Source organism: Ambystoma mexicanum, chromosome 14 (assembly GCF_040938575.1).
Source record: "Ambystoma mexicanum isolate Mex_15411 chromosome 14, UKY_AmexF1_1, whole genome shotgun sequence".
In the NCBI taxonomy this organism is placed as follows: domain Eukaryota; kingdom Metazoa; phylum Chordata; class Amphibia; order Caudata; family Ambystomatidae; genus Ambystoma; species Ambystoma mexicanum.
In genome coordinates, this window is record NC_090940.1 from 384,719,491 (window position 1) to 384,743,913 (window position 24,423).

The 24,423-nt window shown below is 47.6% G+C and overlaps 1 protein-coding gene across 1 annotated transcript in view; it reads left to right on the forward strand.

The window, feature by feature from the left end:
* Positions 1-24,423, forward strand: part of INO80 (INO80 complex ATPase subunit) — a 1,945,052-nt gene that overhangs the window by 1,014,016 nt on the left and 906,613 nt on the right. Inside the window, exon 20 of the mRNA XM_069637507.1 lies at positions 14,383-14,550. Coding sequence (XP_069493608.1) covers positions 14,383-14,550 — 168 coding nt within the window. The remainder of the gene's footprint in view (positions 1-14,382; positions 14,551-24,423) is intronic.

Consider the following 24,423-nt stretch of genomic DNA (forward strand, 5'->3'; position numbering starts at 1 on the left):
CAGAATGAGCCGCAGCTACAGCTGGTGGTTCTCTTCCTCTTTGAGAGAGCTGGCTGGAGTCACATGCCCCAGTTTCCACAGACTAACACAAAAGGGCCTCACCTTTTATCTTTCCTATGGTCCTACTTTCTGCCCTCTTCACTACCCCTCTACTCCACATCAATACCCGTATTGCCTGACTTTACCAGCTTCATTTTGTAAAGTGGTCACTTTTGGCATGCACTTTTGTACAACCAGAATTCAACCTGTTTTTTTAATGGTGTATATGGGGGTAGGGAAGTAGTAGGGGGAGGGGAGATGGAGTGTGGGGTAGTGAGCAGTGGTTTGAGGGGTACTGCCATGGTAAAAAGCAACTGGTTGAATTCAAGTGGAACAGAAGTGCACAACCAAAATGACATACAAAACCCAAGGTGGGCACCTCAGCAATCACTGGCACCTTGAGGTGAGAACATACAAGGAAACACAAAGTGATGCCAGGAGAGCGAGACTAACTGGAGAAGGAAGGCAGAAGGCTGGAAAATCAAATCATTATTTCATTTTATTTTGATTTGAATATAAAAAAAATCCTTAAACATTTTAATCAGTTTTGTTATAAAAACATCCTATAAAGCATGCATCCATACACTCATTCAATCTAAATAAATCCCCAAAACGTTCAATTGTTTTAAGATATAGAAGAGGAATATACAATTAATTTCCAATTCATTTCACATATACAGCTAACCGTAGTTCATTCCAACCAAAATGACAACTTTAGAAAGAAGTTGGTAAAAACACATAGTACCCTCAATACCATGCCACATGCGTGTTTCTTCTCCTCTTGTTGGTGTGCCCCCCTCTGATCAAGCCTCACCCTACCCCTTAACGTAGCCTAAGCATGCCTTTTCGTTCCTTACTGCCATTACTGACTACCACTCACCAACCTCCTCCTACAAGCACCACCTGTTGTCTTTTTACTGCCACCTCTCGATGTTTCCCTCCTACCATTTTATGTCTGTCTTCTATCATCTCCAGATGTTGTCCTCTTGCCACCACCTGATGTCTCCCTCCTACCATATTCTGATGTTACCGTCCTACAACTTCCTAAATCCCACCCCCTTGTCTCCAACCTCCTGTCTCTCTCCCAGCTCCTCTGATAGCCTCCATCAAGAAACCTCCACTAATTTCAACTTCTGCCACAACATTCCCCATACCCCACACCTGCTCTTCCTGGGAGGACCCCTTTTCACTTTGGTGACTCCTCCTCTGGGGTGAGCTGGATGGAAGGAAATGCATGTGTATCATTATGGTGACCTCCAGGTGATTGGTTAGTGTGTAATTGCTATACCCCTCACAAGCAGCATATGTCCCCGCAAGCAATCCATTGATGAGATGAAACGTAGCTATTAAAGTCCACCATTTTGGATTTCTTGTTTGTGCGAGTTTGCTCTTGCACACCAGTTTCTGTGGATCTTTGCGGGTCAGCATCTGTGATGCTTCAGTGGTACTGCATCGACAGAGGGATCCACGGTGTGGTGTAAGAGCTCTGCAGGGTTATAACCTGGGGGGTGTCAGCCTCTTTATCATGCGGAGCATACCCCTTGGGAGAGGGGGAACACTGTTCCATGCAAGGTCAAGGGTTTTTTACCAAGCATCTTAAAGGACCAGTAACGTAGCATTTCACTGTCCCCTTCACAATGATGGGGCAATGTGAAGTTGACCAGGGGTCCCCCCAATAATGCCCCAATGCCCATCATCCAGTAGCTGAGGGGGGTCCCTAGTCCACTTGGCCACTGTTTGGAAGGCCTTTTATTTTGGCATCTTTCCCATCTCTTTAAGTAGGACCCTCAGCATATCTACAGATGCTTTGTGTGATCCTGGGCTGACTTTTGGGAGTGAGATCTTTTTCAACCTCACTCTCTGGTTTCACTCACTGGTTCTGGGGTCATTCGTCCGTCCTTAAGGCTATCTGTGAAGGGGGATCATGTCACCCCCTGTATGTACAAGTTAACTACTAAAAATGAGTGCTCAGGGCTTTTAAGACCTGCCTTTGTTCTTTATTGCTCTTGTGAGCTTCTTCCTCCCTTGCAGAGATTAGTAAGGGTCTTATGTGGTCATTCCTCTTTGCAGGCTGTGACCAGAGCCCAGCAATCTGACCAGAGCCCAGGAGGTCTGCCCTTTCTGTGCCTGTTTGGGCTTGCTGAAGGGCTGCAGACCTCCCCAATACACAAACCAAACCTTGTTGGAGTCATGGCTGTACCTGAGCTGGCGGACAGCTTCTCAATTTGAATGCTGCAAGTCCTGCTTTCGAGTCCCTGCAGCCCAGGAATTTGTATATAAGAGGGGATCTGCAACCATTCTTCAGTCGACTACTGGTGTCAAGTATCTGAAGCCAAAAAGGCCACACAAGGACACCAGAGGACTATAGCTGGAACCACCATTGTCCAGTCCAACGATAGTAAAGCAAAACTCTGCTCTTCACTTGTCGAGGAGACCGTATACATCATCTCCCTGCCTCCGTCCCTTGAACTGGTGGTCCTTACCAGTTCCAGGTCCTGAATATCTAGGATCGTCCTCTTGGAGCTCTGAGCAGTCATGGTTCTGTGTTTGGACTGTGGAGAAAAACATGCAAGTGTGGACTGCTCCTATTGCTAGGATCACATGTAATCCAGTGCTGCAAATGGTGCAGTGCATCCTTCTCATGAGCCTGCAACCTCAGTGCTCTCTTGCTGGTGCCCTTTACGAAGAATGGGTTTATTGGAGTCTGTGGCCCTGGTCTTTCGTCAGTTTGCCTGCTGACATGGCCTGCTGACATTAAGCAGGGTCACTTCAATTGCCTGTTGTGTCCGAGGTATCCTTCAACGTTGGGGTTTTCACAGAGACCTTTTTGCAGCTTCAACCAACCACAGCTAGGGTGGTGGTTTATTTCCAAAAGGTTGCTGACAGAGACATGAACCGCCAGCTCCATTATGAAGATTCATTTTCAGAACAAGCCCTGCGGGAGTGTTCTGAGAGGTCACCCTCTTATGGTGAACAGGGAAAAGAGACTTCAATCTAGCCAAACTCTGTCATGGTAGTGATACGACAATGATTGTGGGCAGCAAAGAGATCCCTCGTGAGTCCAACCACTTTAAAAGAGAAAATAATGTCCAGTGGAAAGTCTTATAAAATTCTCCAGCATGGGGTCTGGCATTGATTCACATGCTCATGAATATTCCCAGTCGTCATAAAAAACTGTTTCACTTTCACTTAAAAACTGTATTTCTTTTCTGAACCAATCCTTGTCCTCTGGTTCGTACTGCCCCCATCCAGAGACTTGCCTCTCCTCTGGCAGCCATCTTCAGATTTTTATTGCACGTTCAAGTCCTTGTGTTTGCTCTGAGAGCTATTTGTAAATTTGTGTGTGTTTTCGGCGGAAAAAGTTTTATTTTTGTGTCAAAGAAGCCTGTGTGCTCTTTGCTTCTCCTGCCGACAGTGGGGACCCGTTGTTGATGAATTTTCGTTCCCCTCAAAGGTGAAGATCGTCGAAGATTCTAGAAGGCCATCGGGCCTACTTCTCACCCTCCGGCCATGACAGGAGGGAAGGTCCCTCTTCAGGCCCTGCACCAAATACAGGCTACAGAACGTGTTTGTGGAGGACAATCACCTACAATGCCTCTACTGCCTGCACCCCGAACCACAAGGAAGTGGAGTGTTAGATATGCCTCGGGTTCTTCAAGAAGACAACAAAGGACAGGCACAGTAGACTGTTGGCGTGGCTGAACACCAAGGCCTCTGACCCATGCTCCCAGCAGGGTCATGCCTCACCCAGGACCGGCTGGTCCTAAGTGCAGTCTTCTAAGTGCTTTGAGGGCACCTCATCTGTGGGGGCCCAAGATAAGGCCAAGAGCCGCAAGTCTGAGTCCACCGGGTCACTGCATAAGCCGTTCCCAAGGTGGATTGGGCGCGATCGTCATCACCTTCTGCCTCCATTGCCAGCTGGCAATCGAGCTCCTCTTCAAAGAGGAAATCGTCTACCCTGGCTAAACTACGTGAGAAATCCAAGAAGCCGCGGACGGAGGAGAAGGCGGCCGAATAGCCCAAGCAGGCGGAACTGGCACAGGCTAAGACCTAGTCAGCAATAGAGTTGGCGGCTGCTACTGCCACGACAGCTAAGGGTGCTGACCCTGCAAAGGTAGCCCCCACAGCTCAGAAGGTGTCTCTACCACCTCTGGCGTGACCGCGCTGCAGTGACTTTGGCAAAGTCTGCTGGGACGCCAGAAAGGGGGAAGCCACCTCAGGCCCCCATTCAAGACCCTAGAGGGGGGGCGAGGAGGCCCCAAAGCAGCCTCCACAGGCCGTTGCCAATGCCATGGAGGTCTTGTCCACGGACGACGAAGAGGAGTCCTTACACATGGTCCATGAGGACGTTGAAGAGGAGGACAATGGCGATGACGGCACATTGCCTAGTTTCCCTGTTCAGCCTTCGCAGCCGAGGGACATTTCCTTGGATATTTTGTCGACCCTGCACACCTTGGTGTCAGAGATCCAGATGAGGATGCCTCAGCTCAGGCACCTGGGGTACCCCAGGCCCCCGATCAGCCGCCAGCAAGGAAGAGGAAGCATCCGACACCCCCATTTCAACCTCCACCACTACGTCGGGTCCCTTCTCCCACAGCAGACCCAGACACAGGGACGGATACGGCCACGACGACGAGGCGATCGTTGCAGCAGATGGTGAATCTCCACATAGGGTAGCCCCACCGGATGAGGTGGGATCGTTCCACTCCATGATCTCCAGAGCCTCTGAGCTATTCCAGCTAGTGCCCGAGGAAACCAAGGGGGAGAGCTTCTTGTACCAGAGGCGCGATGCCAAGAGGAAAACGGTCATGTCGGAGCCCCTTCTGGACGACGTCTGGGAAAAGGGCCTAGCCCACATGAAGAACCCTTGCACGGCTCCAGCCAAAAGGGATAGGCTGGAGAAGAACTATCTGGTGCCGGACTCATCACCCAAGTGTCTGAAGTCGCAGCCATCGCTGGGTTCAGTGGCATCTGCGACCGCAAGGAAACGGTCGGCCAACCCGTCCTCGTTGTCTGAGGTCCCTCCGGACAGCGAAGGGAAGAGGATGGACGCCGTGGGAAAGAAGGTGATTTACATCGCAGCGTCCACTATCAAAGCGGCCAAAGCACTGACAATCCTAGACAGGGAGTTGTACAAGATGGGACCTATTGTGGAGTTCCTCCCAGACGATAAGAAGATGGAGGCAGTCGCTCTCTTCCAGGAAGGGGAGGCAGCGTCTGATCACGTCATCACAGTGGCTTTGGACGTTGCCGACATAGGGTTCCGGCAAATGGGCAACAGAGTCTGTCTCTGTTGACAAGGCTGGATGGATACCACGAATTTCCACCAAGAAGTACAAGCAAAGGTGCTGGACATGCCCTTCGGAGAGACCCTATTTGGGAAAGTCGTCGACGAGTCCCTCCAGGCCATCAAAGCTGATACGGAGACGGCCGATTCCCTGGGCACCCTCCAGCAGCAACACTCTTCTTTTCGCTTCTCCAGGGGAAAGCCGCGCAGGTCTACGAAAGGCTTCTCTTCATCGTACTGTCAGCCCTACAGAGGCCGCTCCCAGGCCTACGGTGGTGGAGGACAGTGTCGCTGTCGCCCGCAGGGTATGACGCCAGCGCCGAAGCAAGCCTGAACCGTCCGGAAAGTCGGGCCCCCACTTTTGCACCCCAGTGGGAGACCGGCTGACGAGGTTCATCAACGAGTGGAGAAAGATCACCACCGACAGATGGATGCTGGACGCTCTCGCCCAGGGACACACCCTGGAGTTTCAACACAGGTATCCGAGGATCCCTCCGGTTACCTGACAGGAGCAGCGCATCTCTCAGCTCCTGGAAGAAATACAGGCCATGCTGCAAAAAGGGGCGGTAGTGCTAGTTCCCCAGTGATTGCGGGGCTCCGGAGTCTATTCCAGATACTTTCTGGTCAGAAAGAAGACAGGGGGATGGAGGCCCATCCTAGACCTACGACATCTGAACAAATGCATAAAGTCCCATAAATTCAGGAGGGTCACGTTGCAATATGTGCTGGTCCCAACTGGAAAGAGGAGGCGTCTTGACGTTGTTGGAACTGGCAGACGCTTACTTGCACATCCCCATTCACAAGAAACATCAGAAGATTCTACATTTCGTGGTACAGGGGCAGCACTACCAGTTCAAGGCCCTACCTTTCGGCTTGAAAACGGCCCCCAGAGTTTTCACGAAATGTCTGGCACCAGTGGCGGTCCACCTACAACTACAGGGCATACACATATACCGGTAGCTGGACGACTGGCTGATTCGCCCCCGCTCATGGGAGCTGGCCGAAGGACGCACAGAGGCGACCGTCCGGCTACTTACGGATCTGGGATTCTCCGTCAACTATCCAAAGTCCTGCTTGACGCCATCACAGAACGCACTGTTCCTGGATGCCAGACTCAATACAGTGTGTTGCGTGGTGTCGCCCTCAGAGGAGAGGATAGCAGCCACTCTGGGGAAGGTACAACGGCTGTAGTCGACGAAGACGTCCACCATGTGGGCCATCAACTCGTTACTGGGCATGTTGTCCTTCATCTACCTCGTCCGGCTCTGCAGGTTGCAGATGCGACTCCTTCAGGAATTCCTGGATGCCCACTGGATACAGGTGTCCGAAAGCTTCACGGACAAGATTTCTCTCAACAACGAGTTCCGTCGGCCGATAGTATGATGTGGCGGTCGCTCTTACATCGCCCAAGGAAAGGGATTTCAAAGCCTGCCATTCCAGGAGACGGGCACCACAGACGCCTCCCTAGAGGGATGGGGAGCACACACCGGACATCTGCATGCCAGTGGCCTGTGGTTGCCGGAGGAGAAGGATCTTCATATCAACATCTTGGAGCTACGGTAGGTCTTCTGGGCCCTCCAGTTGTTCCTCCCGTCTCTGAAAGGCAAGGTGGTGAGGATCTTTATGGATAACACCACCACCATGTTTTACATTAGGAAGCAGGGGGGCACGCGATTCCTGGCACTCTCCAGAGAAGCGCAGGGCTTGTGGCGCTGGGCCGTCGGACAGGGGATGTTGTTCTTCCTTCTCCACCTGGTGGGAGTCAGGAACACCATTACAGACTCCCTCAGCAGGGACTGCCCTCCTGCCACGAGTGGGAGCTTCGTCAGGATCAGGTGGACCACCTGTTCATCAAGTGAGGCAGACCACAGATAGATCTGTTTGCGACAGCGGCAAACTCCAAGTGCCAGAGGTTTGCCAGCAGGTTCCACCAGCCGAGGAGCTTGGGGTAACGCATTCTCTTTCCTGTGGGAAGGGATGTTACTGTATGCATTCCCCCAAATCTCTCTCCTGCTACAAGTCAACACTTCCAGACAGTGTCCATGCAAGATGATACTCATCCCCCTGGCGTGGCCGAGGCAAATTTGGTATCCAGATCTTCTCAGCCTCTCGGCGTCGCCGCTGGTCAGGCTGCCAGTGGTTGCAGATCTTCTCACCAGAGAAGGAGGCGCAATCCTTCATCATGACCCAGGATCTCTGAACCTGAGGGCTTGGCTCTTGCAGCTGTAGAGTTTGGAAGATATGAGTTACCTGCAGACTGCAGGGAGGTCCTCGACAAGGCCAGGGCATCATCGACTTTGATGTGCTACGGTCACAAATGGAAGTGTTTCGCTACCTGGTGCCGGTCTCATAAGATTACCCCTCAGAATCACAGCCCAGCAGGTTCTCCCATACTTGCTATCCTTGGCCAAGGCCAGACTGGTGCACACCTCTATCAAGGTACATCTGGCGACTATCTCCCACCACACCAAGTCTCCAGGAAGATCTTCACTTTGGTTTCATCGACTTGTCAAGGAGTTCCTCAAAGGACTTTTTAGGCTCATGGGGGCCCCTTCGAGCCTATGCATCTGGCCTCTCTCAAGTTCCTCTCGTGGAAAAACGTCTTTCCTTGTGCCCATCACCTCGGCCAGGAGGGTAGGTGAGATCCAGGCGGATGCAATCTTCTTTCATGCTGAAAGTTCCGTCGGAATTCCACCTCAATGAGCCTTTGGTGTTACCGTTTTTTTTCCCGAAGCCTTCGTCACCGGCTGAAAGGGCCTTGCACTCAGCGGACACTGCTCGTGCCCTGAAGTTATATGGGAACGCACAAAGAGTTTTCGGAAGACTTCACAACTGTTCGTGAACTTTGGTACTGTGAACCATGGGAATGCCTTGTCCAAGGCGTCCATTTCAAGGTTGCTTTCCGGCTGCATCACACACTGACATCAGTTGGCGACCCGACCGCTGCCCGGCCATCTGAGTGCCCACTCCACGAGACGGTTGGAGTGCTGCGACATGGAGGTCCACGCATACCTTCACGAGGTTCTAGTGCGTCAACAGGGATTCCAGGGAAGAGTCCAGAGTCAGCCAGGCAGTGCTACGCGACCTGTTCCCTTGAGGTGAGTCTGTTCCAGGGGTAAGTCTTAATTGCTTCTGTGGAGCCCTGCCACCTCCTGTGGTTGTGTAATGTGTACTACTGTGTAATCGTTATTGTGCCAGACCCCATGCTGGAGAAGGTTTGTTACTTACCTGTAACTATTATTCTCCAGCATGGGTTTGGCATGGATTCACATGCAAACCCTCCCTCCGACCCCTCTGCGCTCTTCTTGGTCATAGTGCCAAGTTGGGGCTTAGGTAGAGGACTGTCATTGTTTAGGGACAGTATGACGCAGAGGACGGTGATTGGTTTCGAGGAGAAATAGTGTTGAAAGTGAAAGTGGAACTGTTTTTCTTTTTACTGAGGATTCCCAGCTTGACGCCGGGAGAATATTGATGAGCATGTGAATCTATGCCAGACCCATGCTGGGAAACAATAGTTACAGGCAAGTAACTTACACCTTGCCACTAGCAGAAGAGACCATTTATAGTTGTAGGAGTTTTTTCCTGGCAGGCAAGTAAACCAGGAAAGAAACAGTTGCTGTGAAGAAAGAAATGTGGTTGTGGTAAAAAAGTTTTGTGGAAAGAAACTATTTACTCCTACGTTCCGTCCCCTTTCCTCCATACTTATGGGACATTCCTCCGTCCTTTGTAAAAGCATACAAAATTTTGCAAACATTTTATTCCTTCCTCTCTTTCTACGCGAAATCCCGGCACGCGGCCGTAGCCCCGCTCCTCTCAACTCCGCCCTGCGCATCGTCTATCAGTCCTTTTCTCCGCTTTTTCGGGACTGGCCGCACTTGCATCCACGGAAGATCTTCTTCCCTTTTTTCCTCCTCTCTGACACTCGCTAGCGAACGTGTACTAGTCCGTCTATGTTGTTCAAACTAGACTTTGCAGATTGTCCATCGTGTCATCGACGCTTCGCGAGAGCTGATCCCCATCCTTTGGGTCCGGACCACCGTTGGGACTCCTGTTTTCATTGCGATTCCCTTTCGGTCCGGGCACTTCAACGCTGGTTGGAGCGGTGGGAGGTGTTTCGACGTACTCCTCCTTCGCATTCTCAATCTTTTATCGACAAAAAGAAGAAACGCCTGGTAAGTTCTTTACTTTTCAGAGCACCCCGGCCGGGAGACACCTTTCCGGGCTCTTCCCGAGCCGGGAGGATCATCAATCACTCTGTCACTGAGGATTTCCCCAAGGTGCCTTCGGGGCCTAATAATTGTACCAGAGTTTTCTCCGAGGGTCTCCGTAAGGGGCCTGTGGATACCGGAGTACGTTCCGAGGCCCCTCCTGTGGGGGTTGCTTGTAGACCCAGTTCTACTGAGTCGTGAGGGTACCGTGGGGGTACCAGAGCTCGCACTGAGGCCTATTTATCGGCTTCCCTCTAAAGTACCCTCATAAGGTACCGCGGTACGCCTTGGTTGGGCTTGGTGTTAACGAACAGATGTCGAACCTGGGTCCGAGGTCCCTCGGCCGCGTGCCGGGCCCCGCGTAGAAAGGAGGAATGTCCCATAAGTATGGAGGAAAGGGGACAATGGACTAGGAGTAAGGTGGTCACTACGGTAAGTAACCTGGTTAAACTTTATCATCCTGACAAACTGTTATATAACAAGACATTTGCTGTACTGTCCTCACAATACTATTTCACCAGAAAGAATAATTGTGATTGTGGAAGAAACAGTTGCTTTGATTTTTGAACAAGCGTTTTGTGAAAGAGACAAAATTTACTTTACCAAGTTGAAGAACGTATTGGATGGAAAAGACATTATTCATTGAACTGTTTAGAACTTAGTCTTCCTGAATTGATTCAGGGGAAGGGAACAAAACTTTGGTCATAAGGAGTACTTTGTGAAAATTATGTCTTTGAACGTTTGCACAGTTTTGTTGAACTGAAATACAGATAAATGTACTAGGGTAATATAAAAGTAGCCCCACTGCATGGTAAAATGCAGGCGCCGGCACTTGCCAGTGCACCTGCGGCGCTGAAGCCTGTGGAGTGGCCCGTCGAGCAGCCTTTTGCACCTAAGTCAAGGACTGAGTTTTTCGACTCTATGGCGCTTTTGATGACGACGACCAAAGTGGTTTTGATCCTGCATATGCTGGTGCTGTTAGGGCAGATTTCTTTGTCGAGCAGGCAGATTAGGTCGCACTGGCTGAGCGACGTCGTGCGCCAGTGGGCTGGACATGTCCCCGGATGTGGAAACACAGCAGGCCCATCCTTACAGCCATGCTAAATCCAAATATCGGATTTTAGTGGACAGGGTGGTAGATATCCTGGGATGGAGTGCTCCAGCCAAGCCTTTTTCAGGCTATGACCGACTGATATCCTAGATGGAAGGGTCTTCTACCGAAATGGCCATGTCCTTAAATGCAGGTATTGCAGACCCTATCGCCACATTGTGGCAGAGTCCTTGCACCATGCCCCTGGTTTACTCTGACTTCTCCAGAAAGTACAGGCCAGCAGGGGGATGCCCTCATATCTCTCCACCCACCCAACACTGGAGGGGTTAGTGGTCCATGCGGCCACAGTCTCTACCAGACCATCCACGTCAATTCTCCCGACCGATGGAGAGGAGAAGAAAGTTGGTGCTTTGGCTAAGAAGATCTTATATTCCATCAGCATGGCCCTAAAAGTGGTCAACGCGTCTTGTGCGTTTGCCAAGTACTAATTTGGTCTGTGGACGGCTATTGATGTGGCTGGCCAGTATGTTCCTGATGGGGAGATGCATGAGGGCTTTCTGAGGGTGGTAGATGACAGCAAGGAGGTGGCCCGGTAGTCATTGTAGACAGGCCTGGATGTCGCGGATTGCTCTGGCAGATTCATGGGGTCAGCCACAGTGTTAAGAAGGCAGGCTTACCTGCATACATCTGGGTTCTCGCCAAATGCTCAGAACAAGCTCCTGGATATCCCTTTCTATGGCAAGAATCTCTTTGGCTCCAAGGCCGACAACTCTTTGGAGAAATTCAAGGAGTACAAGCTAGCCGCCAAGTCGATGGGCCTAGCTGTCCAACAGGCAGCCAAACCTGCCTTTAGCTACACCCACCTCAAGATGTAGAGGCTACTGACGCTATGTCCCTTTTGGCGGAAAGGCTCTGCTACTGCAACCCAGGCAGGGGGGCCGCTAGCAGGCAGCTCCGCCCTCGAAAGTGCTTTGATTTCTCCCCCCTTGATTACCCGGTTGGAGGACGGATAACCGAGCACTGAGCCCAATAGCCAGAGATTTCCTCTGACACCTGGGCTCTTCAGCTCGTTCAGTGGGGTTACTCTCTGCCTTTCTTAAAAAGGCTGCCGGACAGACCGCCACCTCCTCCTCAACAACCAGACCAGGAGCTGCTGGAAGAACTGCAAGCCCTGCTTTTGAAGGATGCTGTGGAAGAAGTACCTCCTGAGCAGAGAGAATCAGGCTGGTATTTCCTGGTATGCAAGAAAGTGGGAGGACTCCATCCCTTCTTGGACCTCAGTGCCTTGAACAAGTTCCTTAGGAAAGACTAGTTCAAGGTGGTGACGTTGAGAGAAATTCTCCACGCTCTCAAATTTCAGGGCTGGCTGGTGTCGATAGAGCTCCAGGACACCTATTTCCATGTGCCGATCCACCAGAAGCACAGGAAATTCCTGAGATTCCTCATAGCACTACCAATTGAACGTGCTCCCCTTTGGGCTGACCTCCACCCGAGGGTCTTCTCCAAGCTAATCGCAGTTGTTGCGGCTCGCCTTGGGAGAATCAGAAGTTGTTCTCTGCAGTACATCTGGCAGGAACGGTGAACGATTTGCTGGTTGCTCTGAGCAGGCAGAGCACGGTCTCATACGAGTGGGAGGTGTGACAGGAAGTCCTAGAGGAGGTCTTCTCTCTCTGAGGTACTCCAGCGGCGGATGTTTGCCACAGAGGTCAACAGGAAGTGCAGACTGTTTCACTCGAGGGAATTCCCAACTAACGGCACACTGGGGTATGCGTTTCTGGTGGGGTGTAGCTTCACCCTTCACTAAGCCTTCCCTCCAATTCTCATCATTCAATGGGTTCTCAGGAGGTTGATGAGGTTTTGAGCAACCCTGATCTTGATTGCCCCGTATTGGGCGAGGAGAACATGGTACTCTGAGCTTCTGGACTAGGCCATCTGCCCACCTCTCCGGATGCCTCGTCGCCGGGATCTCCAATCCCCTTCAGAAGTTTGGGTGCTCCACCGGAACTCTGACTCCCTCAACCTACATGCGTGGCTCTTGAGAGGATGAAATATGATTTCTGGAAGCTATATGAGGAGGTATCTTAGGTGCTGCTGGCTGTATGCAGACTATCAACAGGATCGCTCTATGCGTGCAGGTCGAGAAGATTTCAGGCATGGTTTAAGGAATGCGAGATTAACCCTGTCTCTTGCCCCATCACTATGGTGATGGAGTTCCTTCTGTCACTGGCCTCTTCAGGCCTTCAGCTCACCACAGTCAAAGGATACTTGGCGGCTTTGCCTGTGTTCAAAAGGTCTCAGGATCAAGCGTTTTTCTTTTCAATCCCGGTTATGGCCCAATTCCTGGAGAGCGTTGTGAATAGGTTTCTGCCTATCCCCTTTGTTCCAGACTGGGACCGTAATTTGGTTCTCACCTTCCTTATGGCGATACTTTTGAGCCTTTATCATTCATGTTCTATACGTTTCCTCACCTTGAAGACTGCGTTCTTGGTGGCCATCACGTCAGCCAGACGGTTCAGCGAGCTGCACACCTTGTCTTGCAAGCCACCTTTTCTTCTTTTTTTTCTGGACAATGTTTCCCTGATGGTGCGACCTGGGTTTCTGCCAAAGGTGGTATCAGAATTTCACCTGCCCCATTCCATTGACCTTCCTGTCCTTTAACCGCCTCCACACCCCTCCAAGGAGGTGGAACGGTTCCGCAGGCTGGACCAAAAAAGGGCACTGTCTTTTTACATTGCCAGAACGGTGGAGTTCAGGAAGGTGGATCATTTGTTTGTGGCCTTCGCTGTGGCTTGGAAAGCAGACCATCTTGCAGTGGATTTTGCTTTGCATTTCCAAATTCTACCACAGTGCGGGGCAAGAACTGCATCCGGGCATCAGAGCCCATTCCATTAGCAGGATGGCTACCTCAACGGCCCTGCAAAGGTGAGTACCGGTGAGGGACATTTGCCGGGTGTCAACCTGGTCCTTGCATACTTTTACCAAACACTACATCCTGGATGTGGCAGATGCTCGATTTGGGAGAGCGGTTTTGCAGATGTTCCTATTCTAAGGGACTTTCATCCCACCTCCTTCACAAGTACTGCTTGGGGAGTCTATCTGATGAGGAATCTCCGAGAGAAAAGCAATACATTGAAGGAGAAATTAATTGCTGTAATGTTCTTTTTATGGATTCTTCTCCCGCAGATTCCTCATCACCCTCCCATCCATCCTGTCTGTGAAAGTGGCTGCAATCAGTTACTTCTCTCTTGGAAGGAAGAGGTGAGCTCTTGTTTCAAGGACTACCGTCCTCGTCTTGTTGGGTGCCGCATTACTTCTCGGGTCCTTTTTTCCAGGGTAAAAAAAAGACACCAGTTAGGTTTTCTTTTTTTGTCTTCAGTTTCAGCTTTTTGGCCTTATCGTTCAGTTTTCCTCTGCAGCTGCTGCTGAGTTCTGTGGGGAAAAAAGTTGGGGAACTGAGGTACAGGGGCGTAATGGGTGACACAGTATATGTACGATGACCGATGTTGTGTCCAGAGCTGACGCTCGAGGCAAGACAGATCGACGGCCGAGGTAAGGTAAACTTCGCCCCCTGACGAAAAGCTTTCAGGGCAGCTGACGCTGGAATGGATATTAATCTGATGAGGAATTTGCTGAAGAAGAATCAGAACATTACGGTAAGTCATTTCTCCTTTCTACTCATGGACGCTATTTGAATTTGACAACTTTGATGATTGTCATTTGTTTGAAGCATTAGTTGTGTTAATTGACAATGCTAATTGGGCTGGGCCACTGCAGTAACACGCTTGCTGTTTTTTCAGATTGAAATTTTAATGTACTGTAATTTGACCAGCCGACAAAAGATGCTTTACCAAGCTCTGAAGAACAAGATCTCTATTGAAGACTTACTGCAGTCATCGATGGGCACAACCCAGCAAGCACAGAACACCACCAGCAGCCTCATGAATCTAGTTATGCAATTCAGAAAGGTGAGCACATCTTTTTCCCACTAATCAGCAGAAGCAATTTTGCGTGCATTGCTAGTTATCTCCATCAAACCATGTAGCATTCCAAAAAGGAACAATAGTTAGGAAGTTGATGAGAGGATTGTGTTAAGTAGATTTTTCATTTCTTTGCCAAATCTCCTTCCCTGTGGGATCCCCAGCACATTTTGCTGTAATTATGCTTTATTTTGGTCCATTCTCCTGAGTAAGTGGGAACCTTTTTCCCCACTCACTCATTATTTTGCTCTGACTATGGGAACGCTAGTTCATTATTTTTTTACTTTATTTTATGCAGTAAAGTTTTCCTCCATATTTTCCAAGGCATCTGTAATTTACTTTTGTAACACACAGCACCTTTTGCGCATTGCTGCTGGGAGACCTTTGGGCTTCCCTTGCTATTTTCTTTCATTCTCCTTGTGTGAAAACATGTTCCAAAGGGTAGAAGGATACTTTTTATCCTTTCTACATTTTCCATTTTTTTTATTTGCATACATATTGTTGACAATTGATTTAGCAAAAAACAAAAGGCAAAGAGAAATAAAGAAAAAAAACAGTGAACAATGAAAATTCAGTTCAATTCATTGTGATACTCAGAAAATACCATTATGGCTCATCGTACAGGGGTTCTAAAAATGTGATTAAAGTAATCATGTGACTTGTTTTACTTCCTGAGATCAGTGTTCTCCAACATGCATCCCTGGGCCTCATTACGAGTCCAGTGGTAGCCGTGCTGGTAAAACTAGCATGCTGCCGCCGGACCCATAGTGAATTACAGGCCACCGACTTGCTGGAATTAACGGGGCATTACAGCCCTGGCGGTTTGGTAAATCCAGCGCCAGCAATTCTGTTAATCACCATTCCCGTAGAGTCCCATATGACTCCATGGGAATGGTGACCGCAGAAACACCCGGCACCATGTCGTAATGGTGCCCATGTTTCCGTGCATCTCTGCATGCGGGTGCCGTTCCACCCGCCAGGTCAGACCTGGCGGGTGGGATGGCACTTGCTGGCAAAACTCGTAGTTTGCCGGTTATGGAAAACTGTGCCGGTACGGTTTTACCGGCACCGTTCATTCTGAACCGGCAAACTTGTAATGAGGCGCCATGTCTTGTTTTTGGGAATCAGAGAATACATATTTTTTTAAAGTAGTACATCTTGCGTTAAGAGCAGGGCAAATAGTTACCCAGTGCTTCAAAGTTTCAGTCTCTACAGGGTTTTCACAAAAAGGGCAACAACTCATTGTAGTTAAACTGCGCAGATGTTTTACTTTGTTTGTTGAAGATTAAATCAAATTCTCAAGAATTGCTCTTATATTCTTGTTAGGACATTGTTTCAGGTATTCACATATGGTATTTAGTCCACACGATTCTGCAGAAATGTGCGCAACTGATTGATACCCATTCGCTGATTCAAGAATTTTGATCAAGTCAGATTTTTGTAATTTCTTTGTACACTTGTTGGGATTCGTGCCAATTTCCCTTAACGTGAGGCAGATCTTCACTCGCCATTGTTGAGTAGGTGATGCCATTATCTCTTTACACAGCATTTCAAGAATCTGAGGGTGGTTGGGCATGAGGCATTTATTGAACAATGAGAGGCTTTTCCATATAATAATCGATACAAATGAAGGTAGACCCAACTCTCGCCGTATGATCGAGATTGGAACAGATTTCGGGAGATTTCAAACTTTTTTACAAAATAAACCCTACAATAAGGGCCACGTTGTGTCCTGTATATGCTGCATTGCTTCAGAGCCATATGATATTATGGGTATAACTTCAGCGTGATAGAACAAAATTAATGGAAGGAGAGAAAACTTTCCATAGGTCTGATTCACAGCACGCGCTTAACTCACCAGAGCTTGTGTTGTGGCTCTTAGGCGACTGATTATGGGAGCTTCTGATACCATGTCACTTAGACAGACTCCAAGGTACTTGAAGGTAGTAACTTGTTTTATTCGCTTACCTTCAAGACTCCAGGTATATGCATTCTTTCCTTTATTCTATTTTCCCAAAGTTAAGATTTTAGTTTTGGATTTGTTGATCCCAAGGTTGTTGGTGTTGATGAAATTATGCAAGTTGTTTAGTTGCCTTTGCAACCCTCCCGGAGTCTGATATATGAGTACGATGTCATCGGTGTACAATAAAAAAGGTAAAGAAGTTAAACTGATCGCTAGGGGGGAAGATTCTCCATCGTTATCAGGAAATTTCAGATCAGCCAGGAAGAAGTTAAATATGGCTGAGGCCATACGACCGCTGTTTAACACCTCTGGCAGTGTTGATTTGATCTGATAGCAATCAGTTTCTGTTCAGCCGCACCCGCAATTATGTGTTGTGGTGCATGGCTTTTATGGGTCAAAGAATAGAGGTCAGGCAATTTGGCAGTTTGAACTTAGTGCACAGTTTATGGCGATCAATCTGGTCAACGGTTTGGACCAGATCGATAAAGGCCATAAAATACTTGGCCTTTTTGCTTTGAGATCGGCTTTTTAGGATGTTAATGATAACGATGTTGATAGCAGTGTTGACCCTTCTAAAAGTCTGCCAACTTTCTCGGGTACATCAAGCTCTGGATCAGGCCCAGATGATCCCAACTCCCAGTACGGTCCAAACACACAGCCAAGGCCTTTCTTTCCACATCCGCTGCCTTTTCTAGGAAAAGGGGGCCCCAGGGACGCCTTCTGGGGCCCCCCCAAATGCAAATGCCAATGTTCGGTTATCCACCATGGCAGCGACCGAGAGGGCAGCGCCGCAACCGACGTCGGTAACAAACCTAGACGCATTACCAGTTTTCAATCTATCGGGTGAACATCTCACCAAAGAAGAACTTACAGTGCTGACAAAAGACCTTTCGTACGTCCCTACTAATCAGACGGACTGGTTTGGACTAGAGAATGAATTACAGCACTTTTTCAGATCCATCAGACTCGAGGCCTTTTTCTCAGACGCTGCTCAGAGACAGGAACCAGAGGACACGGGACTTAGACCCAAGTCCAACTTCTGCCCCAGTGATAACGAGACAGAACCAGGCCTGATCACCTTTGAGAAATGTGTCAGACAAGAGATTGCTAAATTCCAAAAATCACAGACATCAATTAGACACAATCTCACCAACGCTGAACGCAAGGCCCTCAAACAACTTTCCACAAAGAACAACATTGTGATCAAATCCTCAGATAAGGTAGGAGGTATTGTGATACATAACATCACACAATACAAGGAAATGGTCTTGACCCTACTGGATGACAGAACAAACTACAAAGTATTAAACAAGGATCCCACACCTGTCATTAAACAAGAAATTATGCTCTGTACCAGATATGCCCTTGAACATGAATGGATCACCGACAAAGAGGAGTCATTCCTCAATACCTCTGAGGAGAGAACACCAGCTTTTTATGCACTCCCTAAACTCCATAAAAATGCTACACAGCCTCCAGGGAGACCTATCGTGTCAGGTTGCGGCTCAATACTTGAACCCCTCTGTAAATTCATTGATTTTTTTCTTGAAACCTTTATGCCAACTTACTCCTACGTACCTCAAAGACACCATGTCCACTATCAACATAATTGAGAACATATCTTTTGATAACACGACAGACATTTTGGTTACACTGGATATAAAAGCCCTTTATACCAGTATTCCACAACCAGCAGCTCTCAACTGTATTCGACACCATCTTACCCATCACATGGAACAGGAAAGAGTCCCGGTTAATTTCATTTTGGAACTTTTGGAAATAGCCCTGACCAAGAATTTCTTTCTGTTTGACGACACCTTCTATCTTCAGACCTCTGGCCCGGCCATGGGGGCTGCATTTGCTCCGAGTTTGGCTATCATTTTTATGGCTGAATTTGAATCCCTCCATGTACAAAACCATCACAACCCTTTTTGGAATAATATCACCAATTGGTTCCGCTATATTGACAATATAATTTTCATCTGGAAAGGATCTGCCCCGGTACTTAGTAATTTTCATGCTTGGCTCAACACCCGTTCCACTGATTTAGAGTTCACCATCTACAGCAGTAGGTCGGCTATCAACTTCCTGGACCTAACCATCAAGGCTGAAGAGGGCAAACTTACCTGTACCCTCTACAGAAAGGAAACCGACAGAAACTCGATACTCCACTACCGTAGCAACCATCCTCAAAGCCTGAAAACAAATCTTCCGTTTCGTCAGTTTCTACGGCTACGACGTAACTGCTCCGACACTTACAACTATCGTCTCCATGCTGAAATCCTTGAATCCAAATTACTAGCTCTAGGGTATCCCAAGAAATTGCTTAAGAATACCAGAAAGAGAGTCTTGTGTATCCCCCTAGAGACTTTGCTCCAGCCCAAAAATAAAACCACAGAAACTAACAGGATAACTTGCGTGACCACTTTTGGACCTAACACCAACAGGATAAAGAGCATTATTAACCAATTCTAGCCACTTATCCACCAGATACTCCCTGACAAACCACCCCCCCCCGTATGGCCCTTAAACAGTCGAAAAACATTAGTGAATGGCTCACACATGCCAGGCTACCGAAAGAAACGCTCAGAACAGGCCTGTGGAACCTCAGAGAGGTCACAGGACACCACCCATGTGGTTCGTTTACAGTATGCCGGTTTACCAGCAAAATCAAAACTTTTGAAATTGAAGGCAGAGACTGGACATTACGCCAATTTACCAACTGCAAAACACCTAACGTGGTCTATGCAATAGAATGCCCGTGCGGCCTTAGATACGTGGGCCAGACTACCAGACCAATACATAAACGCATCGTTGAACATCGGTCTAGAATCAGATGCCGGACCCCAACAGCTCCACTTGTACCCCACTTTGTAGAATTCCAACACAACCAAGACCAAATTAAGTGGTGGGTCCTTGAGAAAATCCAAAACACAGTGAATATAAAAAATACTCTCAATTACAAAGAAGCATGGTGGGTCTTTAAGCTGCGATCCATTGAGAAAGGATTGAATGAAGCTATGCCCCTGGACAATCGTTATTACTAAATTCTCTTCTGGCCCCCTGATCTTCTGGCCTTTTATTTTATTTTCTGTTTTGTGATTTGTTTCACTCTTTTAGCCTATTAGGAGTCGAATTGCATACCATTTCAGGCTCCCCCCTTTTCATCTGAGCCCTGCCATTTTCCAGTCTCAGTGTTCGTTGGCACCCACGTGAGCCATGTACTCAGGTCCAGTTTTGGTTTTTACACATTTATCTCCCCTCCCCCCTGGTCCTGCAATCCATTGAGACCGCCCTGTCCATTCACTGAATTTCCTGCACTTCCCCCAGTGCAATCCCCACCAGTTATGCCTTCTGAGCGCCTCTGTCTCTCAGCCGGTAATTCGCTTCGCCGTGTTTGGGTTTGCAGGGACGTCAGCCACGTTGCTGTGACAACGGGCCGCCGCCCTGCCTACACCCAGCATCATTTAGGCTGCCGACGCGCATGCGTTGGGGAGTAGTTTCCGTTACCTTGACAACGGGCTGCTGCCTGGACCACACTCAGGCCCTGCACACGCATGCGCCAGGGAACAGCATTAGTTTCCTGAGCATGCACATTTATATCCCCTTGCCAGCATACACAGCTTAGTGCCGCACTGTGGAGCGAGCCGCTCTAGTCCATTCGTAGGCAGCGCACCCGTGAGGTAAGCAGCTAGTGGACGTGGCCCCCTGCCAGCTTCACCTTTGTGTTCCTCTACACTCCACCTAGCGCCCCCCTTATCCTTGCCTTAGGGGACGTCCTCACGGGCGGTCCACTCATGGATTTTACTAATATCCACTTGTGCTTTTCACCCACAGCATTGCACCTATTCATTGGGCGCTCAGGGCTCCTGACCTCTCATCTATGTTTCTCCATCACATTGCGTGCCATCTTCCGTAGGCTTTGTTCCATGGACACGCCGGATGCCTACCTACTGGCTGCACTTTAACTGCATCCTGTAAATGTCTCCTATATAATCAGAACATATAGGTAAGCACTCCATCTTCTGTCATTCTTCGCTATTGGAATTATCACAGTGCTGTTCAGTATTTTGCAAATACTGACAGGGTGGTCCTGTTTCCCCCTCCCCTTTTTTACTTCCGGTTACAGCTACTCCCAGGAAGAGATGCCTGTCACCTGGTCTCTTTAACTCATGATGCATCTACCTCTTCACTGATGCTCGTACTAGGATTCAGAAGAACACATCACTACTGAGTTCCTTCCCCTCTCCCCCTGGACACAAGCTCAAGGTTGGCTTGCTTTTCTGTTTTTAATTTTACAATTTATTGCTTTTAACCACACAGGTCTGTGCATTTGACACTACCTGTGACACTCTTGCACTTTGTGCTAAGTCTAACACTGCCTCACTTTGTGTTTACCACCCATAGGGAGACACAATCCTTTGGCCCAGAAGAAGGCACCAGATCCTGGAAGCCGAAACGTCTATGGGTCCAGCTTCAATCGTGTTGGCCCCAACTACACCTTTGGGAATTTTTTCTGTTCCCGACGTAGACCAAGGATTGGTCACCTATAGCTAATAGACTAATATCCAGATACATATAGGCTTTGCCCTGATTCTATAAGGACAAGCACCTCTTCTATATGCTTGCGCTTGCACTAAAGAAAAGCGCCCATTAGACATGTTCTTGCTTTACTACAGTCTATCACCATACCTCACTGCACTTAAACTTTTGTAAATGAATTTTATGTTTTCTTTTGCATTTGATTGTTTGTTTTTTCTATTTGTATTTATACTCATCAGTCTACAACTAATGTGATGTTTTGATGGAATATAAATATATGTGAACGACCTATACTTCTGTAAACCTTTTGCTGCAGAAGGTTTTTAGGGCTTTTGTTCCTAGAAAATGTTAGTTGATTGTTCTTGGGAGCATCCATTTTTTACCTTGATTAAACCCTGGTGAATATATTTGTTGTAATAAACTTACACCATGTACAAATTTTGTGTCTACATGTACGAATGAATGTGCATGGAACCCCTTTCCCTGTTGGGATCCTTTAGACTTTGATACAAGTTCAGAATAGTGGTGACCTTTGCAAGCACCAACTAATCCCCTTGTGTTTTGAATAATGGCATACAGCATTAAAAATATGCGTTAATTATCGTCAGGCGGCTACCCCTGTATGTGATATATTGTTACCTCAGCCTTAGGTTCCGCCAGTTAGGCTGTCCCTCCAGTTAATAGACCCCTCTAACAAAACCTGTTTGTAATGGGTCATTGATGTTGTTTTTTACACACCATGTTCGAAAATGCTCCAGAATAATCGCCCCATATATTTTCCTGATGACATCTAAGAGAGCGATGGGACGATAGTTTGCAGGGTTGTCCCTATCGCCCTTTTTAAAAATGGGAACGATTATTGCTTTTTTCCATGAAGTTGGTATTTGGTGACTGGTGGAAATTCGTAATAACAGAGTGTGTATAAATAATGCCCATTCTCCTGGACTGTCTTTCAAGATGGCGTTGGTTAGCCCATCAGGATATGGAGCTCGAGAGTTGTTAAGCCGAGTGATTTGATGCATGATGTCATTGCAACTTGATGGAAGAACCCATGGTTCGATAACTTTTGTCGGTTGTTCTATCTCGCTTGCAGGATTTGGAGCTGTGTATAAATCTTCAAAATGCTGCATTCATTTAAATTGCCCGATTGGGTTAAGTTGTGTATCTGTTGGTTGTATTTTAGTGGTTTTAATTAATGTCCAAAAGTCTTTGCTGTTTTTACTGACTAGGACCTTTAACATGGTTTCAGCAGCTTGTTGATTTTGCAAATGCCTGATGGAATGCAACCAGATTTTATAATTGTTCTTTGCTTGTCGCCAACGTTCTTGATCCATTGGTGATTGTGTCTTCTTGGTTAGTCTCCTCAATTTACTTACCTTCTTTCTACGATTTACTAGTTCTTGATTATAGACATGTGTGTGATGGTTAGACAGGTTTTGTCTATTTGTAGAACATTGCCGATAGGGTTCAAGAAGTGGAGCATACTCAATCATGGTGGTTGCATCCTTTAAATCTCCCACCAGGTGTGTGATCTTTTGTTGTACTAACTTTAGTCTAGTTCCATCATTGCTTATGACATTATTGGTTAGCATAATGTCTTGTGTTTTATTTGCGGATCCCAATCATTCCACACATAATAAATCGTGTTCACTGTTTCTTGTTCTTGCTGCTTAAAATGATGTTGTGAATGGTAAGAAAACAGTTGAGACAAATACATAATCAATAGTGGAAGATTGGCCCATTCCTTCCCACGTTTTCTGAGGGGGTATATCTGGTTTCATGTTCCCATTTCGCATGTGCATGTTCTTACTGCTCATGAGATTGTTCCATGAAATGGCCTAGATTCTCAAACCGAGGAATTTTGAGCAGTGTTTGAACCTTCTGAGGACTTAATTATGGTGGAAATGTTAAGGTCACCACACACAATCACAAACCCTGTATCTTGAATTATATAGGCATCGTCTATCAGGTCGGCTACATGTGATATGAATGCTTCAGTCGATACAATTGCTGAGTTCCAGTATATGTTAATCAAAATGATCTTCGTTAAGTCTTTAGATGTCTGTGGGAAGTTGATAAGTCCCATTTTATTACCATTTCCTGGGACAAGGCACTCTTCGCCACACGTTCCAGTGAAGATAGTGGGCCTCCAGATTTTAGTGCTGTTACCAGACCCGATGATGGGCGACCCTTGGTTCCCTTGGTCACAGATCTAGAACCCATCTAAGACTGGCTTGGACTGTAGCCAGGTCTCGTGAAGACAAATTACGTCACTGTCTTTGGTCAGGTGGACGTGGCTTTGAGTATTCCATGAGGCTAATTGTAAGCGAGTAGAATCCTTGTCCTTTGGAGCTGTGCATAGGCTTAAGTGTTTTTGACCTGTTGAGTTGCTAAAGATAACCCATGGCCAGTCAGAATGTGTTTCACTAAGAGGACCTGTTAATGAGGGTTTCTGTCCAATGGTGATGTCACAAATTGCATAGTTCCTCTGAAAAGTGACATTTAGTTTTTGTTTCAAGCCCACAGGTCTTCGGCCGATGTTCAGTGGGTCTAGGAACTCAGTTCCTAAATTATTCACTGTGAGTTCTTCAGACAGGGTACATCCCGAATTTTCTTTAGATTCGGTCTCAAGTCATGTTGGTCGCTTATTAAATGATGTTTTGTCATTTGATGAACTCCATCTCTGATTTAGTTTCAGTGCAAGCTCCGTTCGTGATGAGCTTTCAATATATGTTGTTTTTTTGTCAATCAAAGGTTGAACTAAAGTTAAGTCGAATCCTAACGTTAGCAGGTTATCATTTTCATTAATTAACATGTTCTTGATCACCAGGGAGTTTATGTGCAAATAAATGTAATCGGTATGTCGTTCAACAAACTCAATTGTTTTCAAGTCACTTGATGTGATTTGTCACAGATTTTCTATTTTGAGATCAGCACACACCACCTTATGTGGAATGCTGAGGGGTTACACTGTATCCCCTTTCTCACTGCTCCTGTAACATTTCTGTTAAAGTAACAAGCATACCTGAAATGGCTGGTGGCAGGGGATGTGTTGTACCAACTTTCCTGAGATGTTTACCTGCAGGCTGTGTTCACAGCCCTGGTAATGCAGGTAATGCACAGAAGGGTCACCATTGACCCAAAATAGTGGCTGTATTCGTTTATCACCATTTCTTGTGCGATTGTCCCTTCTTCGTCCTCCTTCTGCCATGCTGGGTTGGGGAGGTCCTGGTTTGACTTTTGTCTTCAGTGGGAATCCTTTATGAAGCCCACCAAAGCTCCAGAGTGTTTCTGATTACAGGAATCGAGGGAGGAAACCAGAATTCTGCAGTTCTTTGTCTTCTGGCATGCCTGCC